A 16,782-nucleotide genomic window follows, 5' to 3' on the forward strand; every position below is an offset into this window, starting at 1 on the left:
CTTGGAGAAGAGTGATCTGATTGCTGTCTTCATCTACCTAATGGGCTTACAGAGAAGATGGAGCCAGACTCTTCTCAGATGTGAACAGAAAAAAAACCCCAAGAAACACAACAAGAAGCAATCAAAGCAACCTGCAGCAAGGGAGATCCTAATTAGATGCATAGAAAAATTCTTCATGGAGGAAGTTGTGTGTGTGCAGGTTGCCCAGAGAGATTGTGATATCTCCATCTTTGGAGTTTTTTGATGCTTGACTGGAAAAGGCATTGAACTGTGTGTGGGGGGGTGTGTGTGAGAGGTAATGAACATTTAATACATTTTTTGCATACCTCTTTGGAGATTGATACAACATACAAGGCAGTGGAGGATAAGGCGTTACATGTCATGTACCCACACAGATAAACTTTGTGAAGTGTTCCCATTACTAATCCCGTATTTTTGGCATCATCTTTCTGAATATAGAACAGATGCTGCATTTAGAGCTGTATAATCCTAAGAGGAGTGAAGAAAGACCCAGTCCCCATGAACAAGTGACTCCTCTGGAGAATAGCATTTCCTTGCAAAACTGTGTAAAGAGGACTCTACGGAATTGGTGACCAAATGCAGAATTTACCCCATAATCCTCTCATCCTTTTTCATCTCCAAACCCTATTCTTAGTACAGCACAGAGGCTCCCTCCCAACTATCACACTTAGATGTCTTCCAAAGGAAAGCAAGACCCATGGGAATGCTATGCCATTGGCTCTGCTTCATGCTGCAGCTAGAACATACCCCCAGGGGCAATCCAACTGCCGGTCCTGTAACGCATTCTTGGGTTCCCTAGTTTACGTGTACTTTGAAAGTAACTTAAACTTTGAAAGTAGGATGCTAGACGCTAAGTCAACCCAAGCTGTCCAAGTTTAATTGCACTAAGATGGTTTAATACAAATATAGAACTTCTAAATACTCCTTTTGCAGCTTCCTTTAACTCAGGTGGCTTGATTTTGGCTATGACCTCACTAACATGGAGTAAATGAATAGTGAATTGCTAATACTATAAATATTCTGGAGAATAGTATTATACATGGATGTGAGCAGTTCCTAGTCCAAGTTTCATGTTCTCTACTGAAAGGAATAAACTGTCCCTTATACTTTCTAATAATCTTATGGAGATAATACTGGTAGGATAAAAGTTTTGTTTCTTTCTAGCATTAATTACAAATCTAAATTGTCAAGTGTGAATTGCCTTATTTGAAGACATAAATGCCCAGAATTTTGCATGGTTTTTTTTTTCTTTGAGATAACTTGGACTGAGTTAATGAGTAACATTTCCTTATTTCTTTGTCCTCTTAATTCTTCATAAGGCTTATATTCAGAAACCTTCAGAACTGCTTAGAAGGCATGCATCATAAGTAGACACCTTGAAACAAATAGAGCATGGTTGATCCAAGCGGCTGTAGCAGGCTATAGGAAGATATATGCGCATTCACAAGATACTGCTTTTGAGCCACATTTATATAGACATCAGCATGGGCAAAGCCGTAACAAGTAGTTACTATCTACTAGTAACAAGTTGTTACTAGTACTACTATAAAACATGCCTATAAAATTTTATGACCCCCCCTTCCTGAAATCAATATACATTGAAGCATTCTTTGTTCAAATCTCTGTTATTTAATTTAGGAGAGATGATTTTGTAAGTCCATGCCCTTTGTTCCAAAAATTCTCCAGTCATGATGTGCTCCTATCGTATTTGTGATGCCAAGTCCAATGAACTAGTTAAATATTTCTTTGTGATGTTCAATCTGCCTATTACTGCAGATAAGAAAGTTCATTTTGACTGTGATTAAGAGATTCTCAAAATTTTGGAATTGTTAATAATCCATATTAATACTCAGAAGTTATTTCTTAGCATTTCTTATTTTTCTTAGCATGATCCCATCAAAATGATATAGTTTTAATGAGACATTTTGCAAACAATGTTTTAACTGACCTAAAAATAAGCTGGTTAATCAGCAGACTCTTGTGATTCCCATAACATTTTCATAGGAAATACCATCTTGCAACTTTCTTGAAAGAGTCTAATCTTTCTTGAACTACTTATCCAAAGCTTCCAGCAAGTCTCTATGAGGTAAATACAGTAGGATGATTTGGACCAGACTGAGCTTTCAAGTCTGTTACTGCTGGTTTTGTTTCAGGATGTGTTGGAGTTTGGGATAACATCACCTGTTGGCGTCCTGCAAAGATTGGAGAGACTGTCACTGTCCCTTGTCCAAAAGTATTTAGCCTTTTTTCTGGCAAACCAGGTATTTCATTTTAAGGTGTATTTTTGCTGTCTTCTCTTTGGTATTTTATAACATAATGTGCTAAAAAATGGTTTATTTGCATTTTAAGGTTTTTATTTTCTTTTTAAAGAATTAAAATAATAGATTCTTAACACAGTTGTTCATGGTACCTCATGAAAAGACCAAATAATTGTCTTTGTGGTCCATATGGTGTTCTTTGAGTCAGATGCTAAAGATATATTCTGATATAGTGTCACTCGTCAAGGCTGAAGACATTGCTTGCTCTTTTTGACCTATTTGTGTTAATTATTAAGGCAGCTGAGCCTGACTGACATCTTTAACAGTTGTCAGCAGGTCACACGCAGATTGTTCCTTCTGTGCTTAGGAGGGGAGCTCTGCCTTGCCTTCATGAGAATAATGAGCCAACATTAACACTTAATACCTAAAAATTATCACTATTGCAATTTAAGGTAGTTATTATGAAACCTTTGATTCTGCTTTTTAATGGAACTTGAAGAGAGCTCATCAGTGTCTCAGACTGCCGAAACATTTAACTGTTTTAAGTCTACTGTCATCTGCACCATCTTGTCAATACATCATACTGTGGTTTAATTTTGCACTTTGGCTTCTTACTGAGGGTTTTAAAAATAGATGGTGCACACATAGCATTTCACATACGTATCTCAAAATGCAGCAGTAAAAATCTTATCCCCATTGCTCATGTGAGAAATGTTTGTCATGAAGAGCTGGTGGAAGATGCAAAACACAGTAATTTAATTCTGCTTTTGAGGTCTCTGTGGAGAGCTTTTTAACAATATCACTTTTAACATAGAGGCTAACTTGGGGTATCACTAAAATACCTTTATTATCAAAACTGTTGATTAAGTCTTGTTCCAGTAAAACAATCTACAGATGAGCAAAGGTTTTCATTCCTGGAGCTGGTGAATCTTGATTAGTTTATCATGGATAGTCTAAACAGTTTATAAAGGGGAAGGTATGTGTAATGTTCGCTAAATCTTGTGAAATCTATAAAAGTATTCAAATGACTCAAACGAAAATATTAAGGTGTTGTCATGAGACAAGGCAAACTAATAAGTATCAAAAATTCAAAATCTGAATTAAATCACACTGCTTCTATTTGCCAAAAGCTAGAGCACGCACGCTCTCTCTGGAGTTTGGGTGCTTGATATTTAACAGCTGTCAGTATCTTATATTACAATAACATTTTAATTTTCCTATAAACCAACTGCAATAAATATGTAAGTCTGAAACCTTCATAAAGCATTACAAGTCTATCTCACTTGGGCATGGCGTCATCAAGACTGAAAGATCAATTCCTTTTTATAGTTTGCTATATTTTTCACATATACAGCTTTTTTGATAGCTACCCATTTACTTCTTGCTTGTGGAACTAACAGGGTGGTTGTTTAGAGGTACCTGTTCAATTAAGAGGATTTTTAAAATCTTGTCTTTCTATAATTTGCAGACAACTTGCATGGTTGATTCAATTAAGATCTAACTATCTCAGCACCTTTATAATTTGATTATGCTCAGCAATGTATAGTTTATTTAATTCATACACAGCACATTTCAAATTTACTTGATTCTTATGGCAGGAAATTATAAAAATGTCTTTAAACAAGAAATCTAACTCTTTTTATTTAACCAGATTTGTGAGATGTATGTTTTAGTTTTCTCAGGGTTTAAGATGAATTAAAATTCTACTACAAGATGATCTAGACTACCTTATTTTTCATGGAAGTATACCAAATCACAAGTACGCTTTTAAATACCATTAATTCTTTAAAGGATTTCTTAATTTAAATTGTGAATTTTAAAAAGTAGTCTTCTCATCTTTACAACGTTTGGAGGACTGGCTCCTAATTTCTTCTGTGATGGTCAAGGTTATAGTTTAAGCATACCACATAATTAATTCTCTATTGAATGTTAGTAACTTTATATTAAGTGACTTTTTACTGTAAAAGCAATCATATTATCCTATAATGTTTTTTCTGTATTGTACATGATGATGTAAGTATATGAGTATCAGAAAGTTACTCTGTTATTTTTTTATTCAAATGCATGTGTCAAGTTACAGGTTTTAAATGAGGTTGCCATCTGAAATATTTAATTGCATGGAACGACAGTGTAGAAATAAAAAATGTCTTCCATAGAACATTGCCTAACTGTCTTTAAGTTAGAAGGCCTTACAGTATTTATAGTAAAAAATACTTCAGCATCCTGAGTACATGGAGTCTTTTTATTGCAAAATTGGCTTTGACGTAATTTGTGGTTCTGTTAATACATTCCTCTGCTCTGCCTAGTCAGAGAATCTTGATGTACTTTTAAAGTGAAGACTCTTCAGAGTGTATAAATAGGTTACGTTTTCTTTAAAATATGCCATGTCTATGCCAAATGGCAGAAGTGGTCTTGTTGTTTGAGGAGACACTGTGGTTTGAGGTCAAGGCCTTGTTATAAGCTAGAAAGATTTGGTTGTTGGTTGGTCAGCCATTTGTAGGATATTTACAACTTTCCTCTGAAGACTTTATACAAAGAAGAAATTCCAGTAACCAATCAGCAAGATAAAAATCACAAAAGCTTTAGTTTGGAGTGTATGTAAACATGTTTGGTTATTCTTGGCCACAGTTGATCTGTGACACATAAATTTGTTCCTCTGTGGTGAAAAACAGGCATCTTTAAGTCAGTTAAAGAGTACTACAAACCAAAGCAGTATGCTATTATAGATTTCCAGTATCGTGGATATAAAAATTGCTGTAAGAAGGGTGAGAGGAAGTTGCTTATGATTTAACATTGTAAGAGTAATGACTATTCCTTATTCTGACATCAGACTCTTCAGTTTTCTCCTGTTGAAGCTGTTCCATACTGTATGAACATTAGTTCATATTAATTAGATTAAGGAGTAGAATCATGAGTTGCCTGCATCTCATCTGCGTGACTTCATCTGGGAAAAGAGTCAACAACTACTCTCAGTTCCAACCAAAAAATCCTTTCTGAAATTAATAGATGTTCAAAATTCCTTTCCAACTGTACTTGCACATCTCCTGTACATTCCTTGGACTACATTTTTTCAGTGATTGGTTCAAAGAGTGAGATTCAGCATGCATATTTATTTCCTTGTTCTTCAAACTATCACATAATTTGGCCTTTCAAGTGCATTACCAACTCTACCAACATATGCTGTAGCAGTAATTCATCACCATAATATCTAAGAGCTTTTATAACTCTTCAGTAGATCATTTGGTATTGCCTTCTCAGAAAAGCTTAAATAGGAGGTTAGAACAACTCTCACTTAAATTACTTTTCTACCAAATTGCTTTACCTACAAATTATCCCCTTTCTAGAGGGAGCTGAAAGAGTGCCCCCAAAATACTTTAGGTAAAAGAGCAAAATATTTCAGGCTTTTGCAGATGTAACAGAAATAGCTGTTATACCAAAGCAGAAGCCTGCCATCACCTCTTGGAATTACTTTTGTTTTTCTCTAGTGCAAAGGCAACTCAGAGCAAGAGTAAAAGCCAAAGTAATATGATTGAAGAGCACATGAAAGAAAATGGCTGGGTTGCTTTAACAGGACTGCTAGGAAATACAGGACATTAACAGAGAATGACAAAGTTAGGTTGTCTGAAGATTCATTGATGAGGAGACTTTTGAATCTTTCTAATTTAAACTCTCAAATTCTGCTTTACAGGAAATATTAGCAAAAATTGTACAAGTAATGGATGGTCAGATATTTTTCCTGACATCTTAAGTACTTGTGGATATAATGACTATGAAGATGATTATAAGGTAGGAAAAATACTTTTTCTGAATAGAAATAATACTGCATAGAAAATACTTTTTCGATGCTGGTGTTCAATACAGTCATCAGACATATTCTGCCTCTAAATAGTTCCCATTTTACTCTATCATAATTAATGAAAATCTGTAGTAATTTTTGGTAGCATTGATTGCCATATGCTTGGATTGCAAATGTCATATAAGATAAAATCATAAATGTTTGAAACTCAAGGCTATAAACAGTTGGCAATTGCAGTAATGCATCTGTATTTCTAATATTGCAGTGTTACTTGGCTTGTGCACAGTATGTTTTACGTTGTATTATTTCTAGAAGTTTCTGTTATAACAAATCCTAATACTGTAATAATCTGTTAATAATACATGCACCACTTGATTGCTGGTATGTGTTTAAGTAAAATAGAATGAATTTAGGTCATTGGAATTATTGCAGATTTATATTGGACTTTAAATTGCGTTAGCAATTAGAAGTGGTTTGAAAAGCTATCAAGATATCTTAAATACACTATAAATGGAAAAATAAATTTGTTCACTTTGCAGATACTCTTGTTCTTTTTGTTGAGAGAAGTACTTTTTCTATCACGTTTTACATATTGTCTGTCTGTTTTGCTGCTGAGGCTAACAGAGCAAGATTTTGTTTACAAGCATGAGCTCATAGTGTCAGTAAAACTCTTGTTATCATGAACGATGAAGTCCTCTCATGAATAAAGATACTTGGCTGGTGTTTTTTTCTGGTTTTTAGTATGTGTGGAATAGCTCTAGCAGACCTGTTCTGTCTGGTTTACGGAGATGTGCTGGCATTCTAGCTAAGACATGCAGTTCTTGCTATCTCTTTCTGTATTTAAAAGCCCAGCCATTACTGTAGTTGAAAATAGATAATAAAGAAAATGGATAGAATATGTTGTTTTCCCAACTTTTCTGAAGACACGTTCTAAAACATCAGTATCATCTGACAGCTTGGGAATGCACACACATTACTGCTGCAACAGCCATTTTAAGACACTGTCATTCAACCCAGATATTGTCATGTGGAGTGAAAATGGGTCAAGACTTAAAAATTCAAATTAACAAAAGATAACATTTCAAGTAGTGAGAAATACTTAATTAGCAGATGAACTAATATAATAGAAAAACAGTTCTTTTTTGACATACTTATTAGTAATTTGAAGGAGGAGAATGAATTGCAAGTTGATTGTACTTGCAGGAATGAACAAAGAGAAACTGGAAATAGGAAGTAGTAGCAACATTTACGAAAGCCTGGAAAAGAACAAATAATAAACTAGTGAGGATAAAAATTAGAATAGAGCTGTGGAAAGCACATACTGAAAAAATTATTAACAAAAGTACAATAGATAGAATATCATAGATATCTAACATAGTATATGGCATAAATGCATAGCATGTTGCAGAGAGGGAAAGAGGAAGTTCAAGAATTGATTGCATTTCAAGCAGTATGGCCTGAGGGCCCTGTCCTTTTTTCTCAAGTACCAGTGTCATTGCTCAGGGAATATTCTTTGCCTGAAGATCATAAACTGATTATTTCAATGGGACAAGACAGTAATTCTTTTCTAACCTTAAAGTTGGCAAGTCAAAAAATGGATACAATAGTGCTGACTTGTCAGAAGATAAGCTGTTCCTATGCAAATATTAAATTTTTTGTAGTTAAAGAAAGGACAAAATTTATCAGAATAAAATCTGAAAAGGGAAACAGGAAAGCATGTGTTTAAATCCATCTCTTCATGGAAGACAGTATAAAAAATGTAATTATCATGCAGTTGTGAGATTTCAGGAGGCATTTGAGGTTCCGCATCAGCCAAGTGTTACACAGAAGATGTTTTTTTGAATTTGGATCTTAGTGCTCAATGATAGCACCTCAAAACGAAAAGTCTGAACATAAATCAGTATAGTTCATTTTTATTTGACCTAGAATTTCAACAAAAAGAGCTAAAAATGAAATCCTAAGTAATTGGATACAAAATATTTTGAACACAAAAATGTCATGCAACAATATGCTTTGCGGATGATGTATGAGGTTGCCCTCAAAGTTACAGTAACTAAGGAGATCATACTTTTGGAAAGGTGCCAAAATACTTTTCTTATGGTACGTCTTAAGTTTTCATCTGTATGCTTTCTCTGAAGACAATGTTAAAGGATTAGGTAGAAACTGTCTTTGGTGTCGGTTTGGTGCCTGCATCTTCACTGCTGAATGAGTTTCCATTATAGATCCAGTTAAGTATTTATTCCTGTTTTTTTGCTGTCTTTTAGGATATGAACTTGTATCTTTACTTTAAAGGGGACTTATTTCTATACACATTTTATATTTATTTAGAGAGATACATATGCATACACACAGACATACATATCTCTCCAGCTATGCATCTATTTGGGGCAGCTTTGAACATTCTAGAGAAGGTTTAAATGATAGAGATTGGCGAGCAAATACCGAATAGGCACTTTATTAGTAGGTACCAAATTTTTATGCTGAAAATGCACTGAAATGAGAAAACTTATTTAAAAATACCACAAGAATGTCATCTATTATTTCTCTGCTGAAAGAACTTTTCTGTTTCCACAGTTTTCATTGATTTTACTCAGAGTTAAAATGTTCAATTTTTATTCCATGTCAAATGGTATATTAGCAGGTTCTATAAAAAGAAATTATTTGCTTAACATTTTGAAATTAACTGTAAGTTCCTGATACAGCACCCTCAAATTGAATGTTTTATTTCACTTAGATCTTCTGTTAGTATTCTTTAGTGCTCCTGCCTGTATTTACAGGGGACCAGTTTGACAAGTATGACAGTCTCTGAACAGACTTATCTGTATGTTGTTATCACATCAAATTGTAGATCTAAACCTTTATTATATAATTCCAGTCTCTTTCCTATAAGTAAACTAGTTACTGCTAACCTTCAAGATGAAGGTTTAGGTTCATCTCAGTCATTCATGTAAGCGTCTCTTTTTTTTTTTTCCTTTTATATTTCTGTTGAGCTCATGAATAGCTTGATTTGACCATGCTAGAAACACACATCAAGGTGTGTTAACCCAAACCAAGCCTCACTGCAACCTTTCCCTGACATGTTTTGACATCTTCTATCTAGGCTGAACAAACTAGAGACATGTCCTACCTGTCTTCAGAGGGTATTAAACTCTCTGTCATCTTTATTAATATACGGCAAGATGTCTGGTGAATGTAAAGGACTGAAAGGTGTCCACTTGATTTAAAATAATGACTGGGTCAGTTAATACAGCTTTGTCTAATCTTAGTGTGAATTGGCCTGAGATTTATTAGATCACACAAAACCCCCAATATATACAAGTTACAGGCTATGTGATTTGAATGCATAGGGTCATACAAAGACAAATTAATTGAGAGGAAGATCCTCAGGGCTATTAAATGTCGTGATACTGTTGCAGCTTGTGCATATGTAGAAGCATCACCTATGGAAGAAGTATTCCCCTATTTGGCCAGTTTCCTGAAGCATTCACGCTTAGGCTGCGGTCAGAGATAACATACTGGGTGTGCTACCCACTACACAATACAGATAGACTACCCAAGACAAGTGGCGTCAAGGCAGCCGGGCCAGGACTGACACAAACACTGTCTTGAATGTCTGTAGCTACCTTTAGAAAACAGATGCATTACTGCTGTCTGTGAAGTGGATCATTGCACTGGACTAATGGATTGTTTGTATTGAGTCTAAATTGAATCCTTCCCTCTCAACAAAATGTAATGCAGGGCAGTCATCTACCAGTGCTTTTTCTGTGTGCCTGTAAGTCATGCTATATTTATTTACATTACATTCTGCATTTTTCATTACTCTTTTCATGAGACGTGATTAAGAGACCAGTATTCCTTAAAATAAATACAAAATCTTCTTCCATTGACTTCAAGTGAGAAGGACTAGGCCTGAATATAAGCCTATATTGTCTCTCGCAGAGCACAGTAGGAATTTAATTTATTAATTGCAGACTGTCCAAAGACACTGCAGAACATCAGTACGCAGTGAGAATGTTCACATTCATGGATACACATAGGCTGGTACACGTTTACACAGGAAAATATGGAGGTTTGTGCATTTATAAAGTTGTCATCTCTCCCAGTATGGTTAGGGAACTTTCACTAAGAAGGTACTCTTACTGGCAAAATTAATGATGCTACTATTATTAAGGATACTTAAGGCAATGCTGGTCTCATCTTTTTTGGGTGATGTTTAGGTTTATGGTGAATTGAAGGAGAAACATGTCAGAAAAGGGATATCATTAATTACTTGTATAAAGATTATTAAATACTGTGAGGAATTCCAATATTTTTAGTAAATTCTGTTTTTCTCTGCACCATTTAAAAATGTGTAGAAGTGACTGATAAGAAAAAAGTAAATTGTCCACAACATGTAATCCATCTCTTTATCTCAGTTTATATTTATTCTCTTATAAAGTACTACAAGATTTTAGAAATGGCTACTGTGTTGTTTAAGTTAACTTCACAAAAGGAAAGAACTAGGGTTCTTTATTCCACTTTTATTTGCATTTGCTTGTTTCAGTGTTTCTAAAGCACTGAACTTGCTTGCTAGGCCCAGTTCTGATTTTATATTTTTTGTACAGTTTAAGGTTTTCTGACATGTTCTTCTAGTATGTATATTTGGATATTATGTAATGTACTCTGACCCCTGTATCATGAAAATGTAAACCCACAAATTTTAATGTAGTTGTAAGTAATCATATCTGTGAATACTAGACTCTTCTTACATACAGTATTACAGGAATATACTAGCCCACAGAATAAACAAAATGAAGAGTCACTTGGGATGATAATGATCGTAAATACTTTAGTAATGATTAAATGAATAAACAGGTGTGGGTTTTTCTTTTATGTTAAGGGTGACTTCTGGTCAATAGCAAACCTACTTCAGACAAAGAATCAAGCCCTAAAATTTGTTCAGAGCATTTTGTCCTTCAGCACTGAATTACCCTCTAACCCCTAGAGGTCCTTCCAAACCAAGGCTGAGGTTGCAGGATCCACTGGGTAACTGTCAACTTTGCCTAGGAAGCTTTTGTGTTGTCTATTCTGTAAATAAATAGAAGACTTCTGTCTCCTGAACTTAGTAAAAATAACATGAAACTAACTTTAACGGAAACATTAGCAGAAAAAGGTGTCTGTTCTAAGAAAAAAACCCACAAGTGTGCATAAGAATAGATTTTATAAAAAAGTGTATTGAAAATAACACTGATTACCCAAACTTGTACTAATCCAATTTATTTTTATGTGTGTGGTTTTTCATACCCTTTTAAAACCTGTTAACATTAGGTAGCCACAAAAAAAGAGGAAACACCTTAGGATTAGATCTTTATAGTCTGGAAAGCAGTCACAGATTCTGTAAATGTTTCCATAAAACTGTTCTGAAAATCACAAGCCACTGATTTTTGCTGTGCCTGACCACCTATTAAGTTTAGTTTAGTGGTTGTAATTTGAATATTTTCCTCAAAACTTTAAGAGTAAATTGTTGGATTTCAGTTTTGGAATCAGTATTGCTCAGATAATCGTGAATATTTTGCAGAGGCCAGCTGCTGTTACTACTATTGCAAAAGTACAATTTTTGTTAGACTTGCAAAAAATCTCATGTCATTTCCATTTCATAATGGCATTTCAATTTCATATGCATGACTCAAATCAGTTTATGCTTTGAATACAAAAACTAAAGGAGTTTTGATATTCATTGTGTGTTAAAATCTTTTAAAAATATAAGTATAATTTAGGTTTAAATTCTGTTTTGGTCAATCCATACCTTCTTTGCACTCATTTTACTCCTGCCAATCTTGCAAATTTTTTATTAAGTTCAGAGGTTAAAGCTGAAGTTTAATCGAGACCTGGCTAATTATGGTTCACACAGAATAGTAAATAAGAAATAAGATATGTCCATCTTACATAAAACACATTTACTTTTATGTGCTATCAGATTTGGTATTGCTTTGCCTGTTTCTTTTGCAGCAATACAATATAAGGAGTTTGTTTCTAAATTGTACTATGTAAAATATAGAGTAGTGACAAATATTTAATAGCTATAACTAAGTTAATATTAATCTAAAGTAATTTCCTGGATTTCAACTACCACAACACAATGCAGAATTTAATTCTTTGTCTTTATGGGGGTCATGTGTATATTTAATAAACATATAATTTCAGAACACCATTTGAAAATTTTTTTGTTGAGTCACTAGGCATTATAGAGGTCTTACAGGCAAATTAAGACACTTCTATTTACACTCATACAGGAAATTTAAGTGGCAGTATGATTGCAACCTCTTTGATGCTGAGTCTGATAAAGTGCTTCATGCTAATCATCTAAAATTTTTGCTTGTTTTTGAAAATCATAACACCTGAATTTAAATAACTATAATTGTTGATGTATTGGATTCAAAATGTAGTAGTGTTTACTTAATTTTGCAATAGTTTGAGAAGCAGGGTTAATTTTTGATTAGTAGAAAATTTTAAAACATTTAAGATTGCTGACCGTTATAATACTAGACCAGTAAAACAGTCTGGAAGAATGAAATATGTTCATTAGCCACAATTTCAAGTGTAGAATAGGGAATAATTAAAAATCTTTGTCGTATGATAAAATAATTTCAATTGTGTATTTGCTTGTACTAAGTTTGAGCAAAATGACCATGGTCAGTATAAGGTAATGTCAAAGTACTCTTGGCTGATTAGCTTCAGTGCTGACTTAGACCTCCATGAAGCTATTTTATGTTCGTCCATTTGGCAAAAGAATGGCCAGCAGATAGATGCAGTCCTGCTGACACAGCTATTGTGCTGGACTAAAAGTACACAGGATTCTCGTTTTGATTTTAGTCAGACTATTTGTTGTAGGGGTCACGCGTGTGTACAGAATGCCAGACACATTATTTTAAATAATGTGTTTTTTTCTGGAGGAAGACAACCTCTTCTATTCTCCCTAGTGGGTAAAAGTGACAGGAGTCATTTTACATGCAGCCTGCCTGACAATTACTGTCAAGCACAGAGTACATAGCTAGAGGCTAAATTAAAGGCACAGTTACATCAGTGTGGCGTTGTTAGAAAGTTCATGTAGGGTTCCACCTTCTTTTCCTTCATTTAAGAATTCTGAAATCAGATACAAGTAAGACAGGTCCAATTTCAAAAGATTCAGTCAGTAGAGTTTTTCTGAAATCAAATCTAGACAGATTTTTCAAGATGGTACAGAATGATAAAAAAATGAAACAAGTCCAACTTTTTTGTTGGGCGTGTTTCAGCCAACCCAATGCTGTTTGAACCACAACTACTTTCTTTATGCCAAAGTACAAAACACTCTCTTATTATGTAGTCTAATGGCTGAAAAATATTTAAAGTAGTATTTTCAATTCTGTAATATCAACACCTGCCATGCAAGTTTTGTTTATAGATGGCATCAATTTCGGTATGTTTATGCTGTTTAATCCAATTTATGCATCTACGTACACAGTTAGAGTTATTAGACAGCAGTCCAGCTCCCAACTTGAATAATGGGGTTTTATGATGCCTTCAAAAATTGACAAGGTGAAGGACCTTTCAACTTTGAATGCTATGAACATAGTGAATATAGCTGGTGTAGTTCCATCTGCTTCAGGAGGTGACACATGGCTTTATAGATAGAGAGCATGACTCTTGGGAAAATGTAAATATAATGGCTCCTGTATTTCTTGCCAGTGCTATAGAATTGGCCATTAGATGCTTTCTAAGGACTGAGGTCATCTCAGTTGCAAGTTGATAATATCTGAAGCACAAGAGAACTGGAGTAAAGGATGTCTCTCGTGGGAATCCTTTATTGCCTTCAGGGGATTTCTGGACCATTCACCATTCCCTTTAGCAGATGCTTTTACTACTGACTTTGGAAATTCACTTCTTACACATAAAAATAATCTCAGAAATGCTGTTAGATAAATTTGTGTTGAATTCTGAGACTGCCTTCAAATCCATTTAAGCTGCTGTCCTTCTCTTTGAATGTTTATGAACAATTTTTTAAAAGAACATCCTTCTTTTTTTTTTTTTTCATATGTTATTCCTTTTGTCTGTTTATTTAATGCCTTTGCAGATTGACAGGTCAGATCATAATCTAGCCAGGCCAGTCAAGAGCGGACCCAAAAGGAACAATTTGTCCACTTAACCATGAGCACCAAGGGGTTATGAATTAGATATAAACTCTCTAGGACACTGTGAGGGCATTATTACAGACAGATCAGTCAAGAACTTTGTGCAGTATACTTTATTGGTAAAAACAGCAGATAGTATTTTATTCATAGGGAAGGAGGCTGTTAGTCAAAAAATAACTTTCAATGATATGGTTCTTTTTCCCTCTACCTATTTGAGTTTAGATTCACATCTCAGGAAATAGAGGGCACAAGTCAAAAAAAGGCAAGTTATATGGTGAGGTATTAAGAGGAGACATAGCTCTAAGACATTAATTGTAACATAAGAAATGTATTAGAGAAGGGCTTTTAACTCTCAATGTTTTATCGAAACTTTTTGTCAAACAAATGCAAGGTAGGGGTGCTATTAAGAAACAACAAATTTGAAATGGACGTCTTGGTTTTCTTTAACATACTATAAAATCATTCTGCAGTCTTGTGTTCTGCAAGATATCCTTTAAGAGAAATGCACAGGATATTTTGAACAAAAATAACATCTGCAGTTTACTGCAGCTAGAATTGGAGCTGTGCTCATGATGTGCTCTGTGCTCATTTTAGATCCAGTGAGAATGACAGCTCCTTTTAACCAGTGTTTTGCTTTGTACAAATGTAAATTACAACAGAAGAAATGAATTAAAAAGACTAAGTCTCAAACTCTGGCCACCCAAAAACTTTAATCAGTTTAACTATGTGGTTTCGAAGTAAGCTGAATTAACAAACATTGTATTTCATTTTATTTAAATTAGGTTTACTTGAATTACCTTAATTTTTAACTGACTTATAAAGTACACATCATCTGCGTGCATACATAGCTGTACATATATATTAAAGGCCCTGTCTATTGTGAGAATGGTGCAACACAACATGAAAATCCAGAATTTTTATATATTTCCATGGGAACACAGATTTAAAGCATAGCTTAATCAGTAGCTTCTGACACCTGACCTTTCAGTAAATTTCCCTTCAGAAATGCCTCCTCCCTCACTTCACTGTAATTTTTCTGTACCAAACACTACGGGGTTCTTTTTCATTAGTCTTTAGTAACTTTGAGGTACATGCTCATTATGTTACACACTGGTATCACTAGGACCGTGTGCAGTTACCACTAATAATATGACGGCTGCTAATGTACAGACACATCACAAACTGAGATTTTTGAACAGTAAGCAAAAAATATGTACTTTGTGTGACTAGAATTACAACTCAAATGAATTTCATCTGACTAGATTGCATGTTGTGCTCATCTGCATTTAATCCAGCCAGCCTATACCTTCTCTACAGTCAAAGGAGATCAGGTCTTTGAAGCCTGGATGGAAATCATACCATCCTAATTTCTTTGAATTGCTACAAGCGCAGTGAAGCACATGAATCATAGTGTAGAAGGGTCTGTTCTCTTCCATTGACTCCCCCTCTCTCGGGGGACAATGATCTGTTGAGTTGCCTACCTTTTAGAAAGATGATATCGCACTGTTAACATGTATTAAGGTAAATGAGTCTTACCTTATTCATTTCACCTAGTCACCAGTAGTTATTTGAAAAGTTTTAAAAGAATATATTACATTTTTTCTTCATTATATTATTACTGAGAAAACAGGCTTGCATCAGAAATTCCATGAGAGCTGGACCTCAGTTGGAAAAATTACAAACAAAAGCAAAAACAAATACTGGACTTCATATGTTGGCCTTCAAAACAAGATGGAAAAAAAGAATAAAGGAAAAAATCTTAATGGACATAAACCCCAAAGTTTTGTAATGCTTTTACTGCCTGATGGAAAGCTGACCAAATCAGTGGAGAAACTCCTGTGACAGTCGTGTTGTCTAACTTTAGACATCTGTCATCTGCATCTGCACTAGTCTCTCTAGGTTCTGTTTGTATTTAATGAAGAAAAAGTAGGTGTTTTTATTTCACTATCCTTCTAAATTATTTTAGAAGCCTGTCTTAGGATGACATGAATAGTATTCTGCTACTTCTATTCATTGGTTATAAAGAGAATCTTGATACCTAGCTCAGATGGACTCATCCTTGCAAAATTCAGTGGCTATTAGTGAGTCTGTTTCTTTACTGTACTGTCCTGCACTTTATTCTAACTTGTTTTGAGGAAGTAAACAGGAACTCTGCACTCCTGGGCCTGGAAGGCATTTACAGGAAGGCAAAATTGCTTATTCTAAAATCAACTTTGTAGAGGTCTCCAAAAAAATTATCCCACAAAAAAAGGAAAAAATACGCATTTGAATTACATAAATCAGATAAATTTCAGTGTTGTTAATCAGTGTAATGGATTCCAAGAAAAGGGGAAGTAAAAGATATATTGAGTTCAAATTGTTCTTGCCATGAAGCAATGCAGAACGTATAAGCAGAATCAAGGCTTTCCCATGGGAACATTGGTCTGACTGCAATTTCCCAGTAATGACTTCTGGTCCAGAATTGTTCCTATAAACATCTTAGTGCATGCCATCTAAAGACTATAGTGACCATGGATTGTTAGAATCTGTAAATTGGTTGCTTCTCTGTTCTTAATTTATG

The 16,782-nt window shown here is 34.5% G+C and overlaps 1 protein-coding gene across 2 annotated transcripts in view; it reads left to right on the forward strand.

The window, feature by feature from the left end:
- VIPR2 (vasoactive intestinal peptide receptor 2) overlaps nt 1-16,782 on the forward strand; it is a 60,351-nt gene that overhangs the window by 15,213 nt on the left and 28,356 nt on the right. For both annotated transcript variants that reach the window (XM_052806590.1, XM_052806584.1), the window contains exons 3-4: nt 2,175-2,282; nt 5,968-6,065. In XM_052806590.1, coding sequence (XP_052662550.1) covers nt 2,175-2,282; nt 5,968-6,065 — 206 coding nt within the window. The remainder of the gene's footprint in view (nt 1-2,174; nt 2,283-5,967; nt 6,066-16,782) is intronic.

The sequence above is a fragment of the Harpia harpyja genome, chromosome 1 (genome assembly GCF_026419915.1).
Source record: "Harpia harpyja isolate bHarHar1 chromosome 1, bHarHar1 primary haplotype, whole genome shotgun sequence".
Lineage (NCBI taxonomy): Eukaryota > Metazoa > Chordata > Aves > Accipitriformes > Accipitridae > Harpia > Harpia harpyja.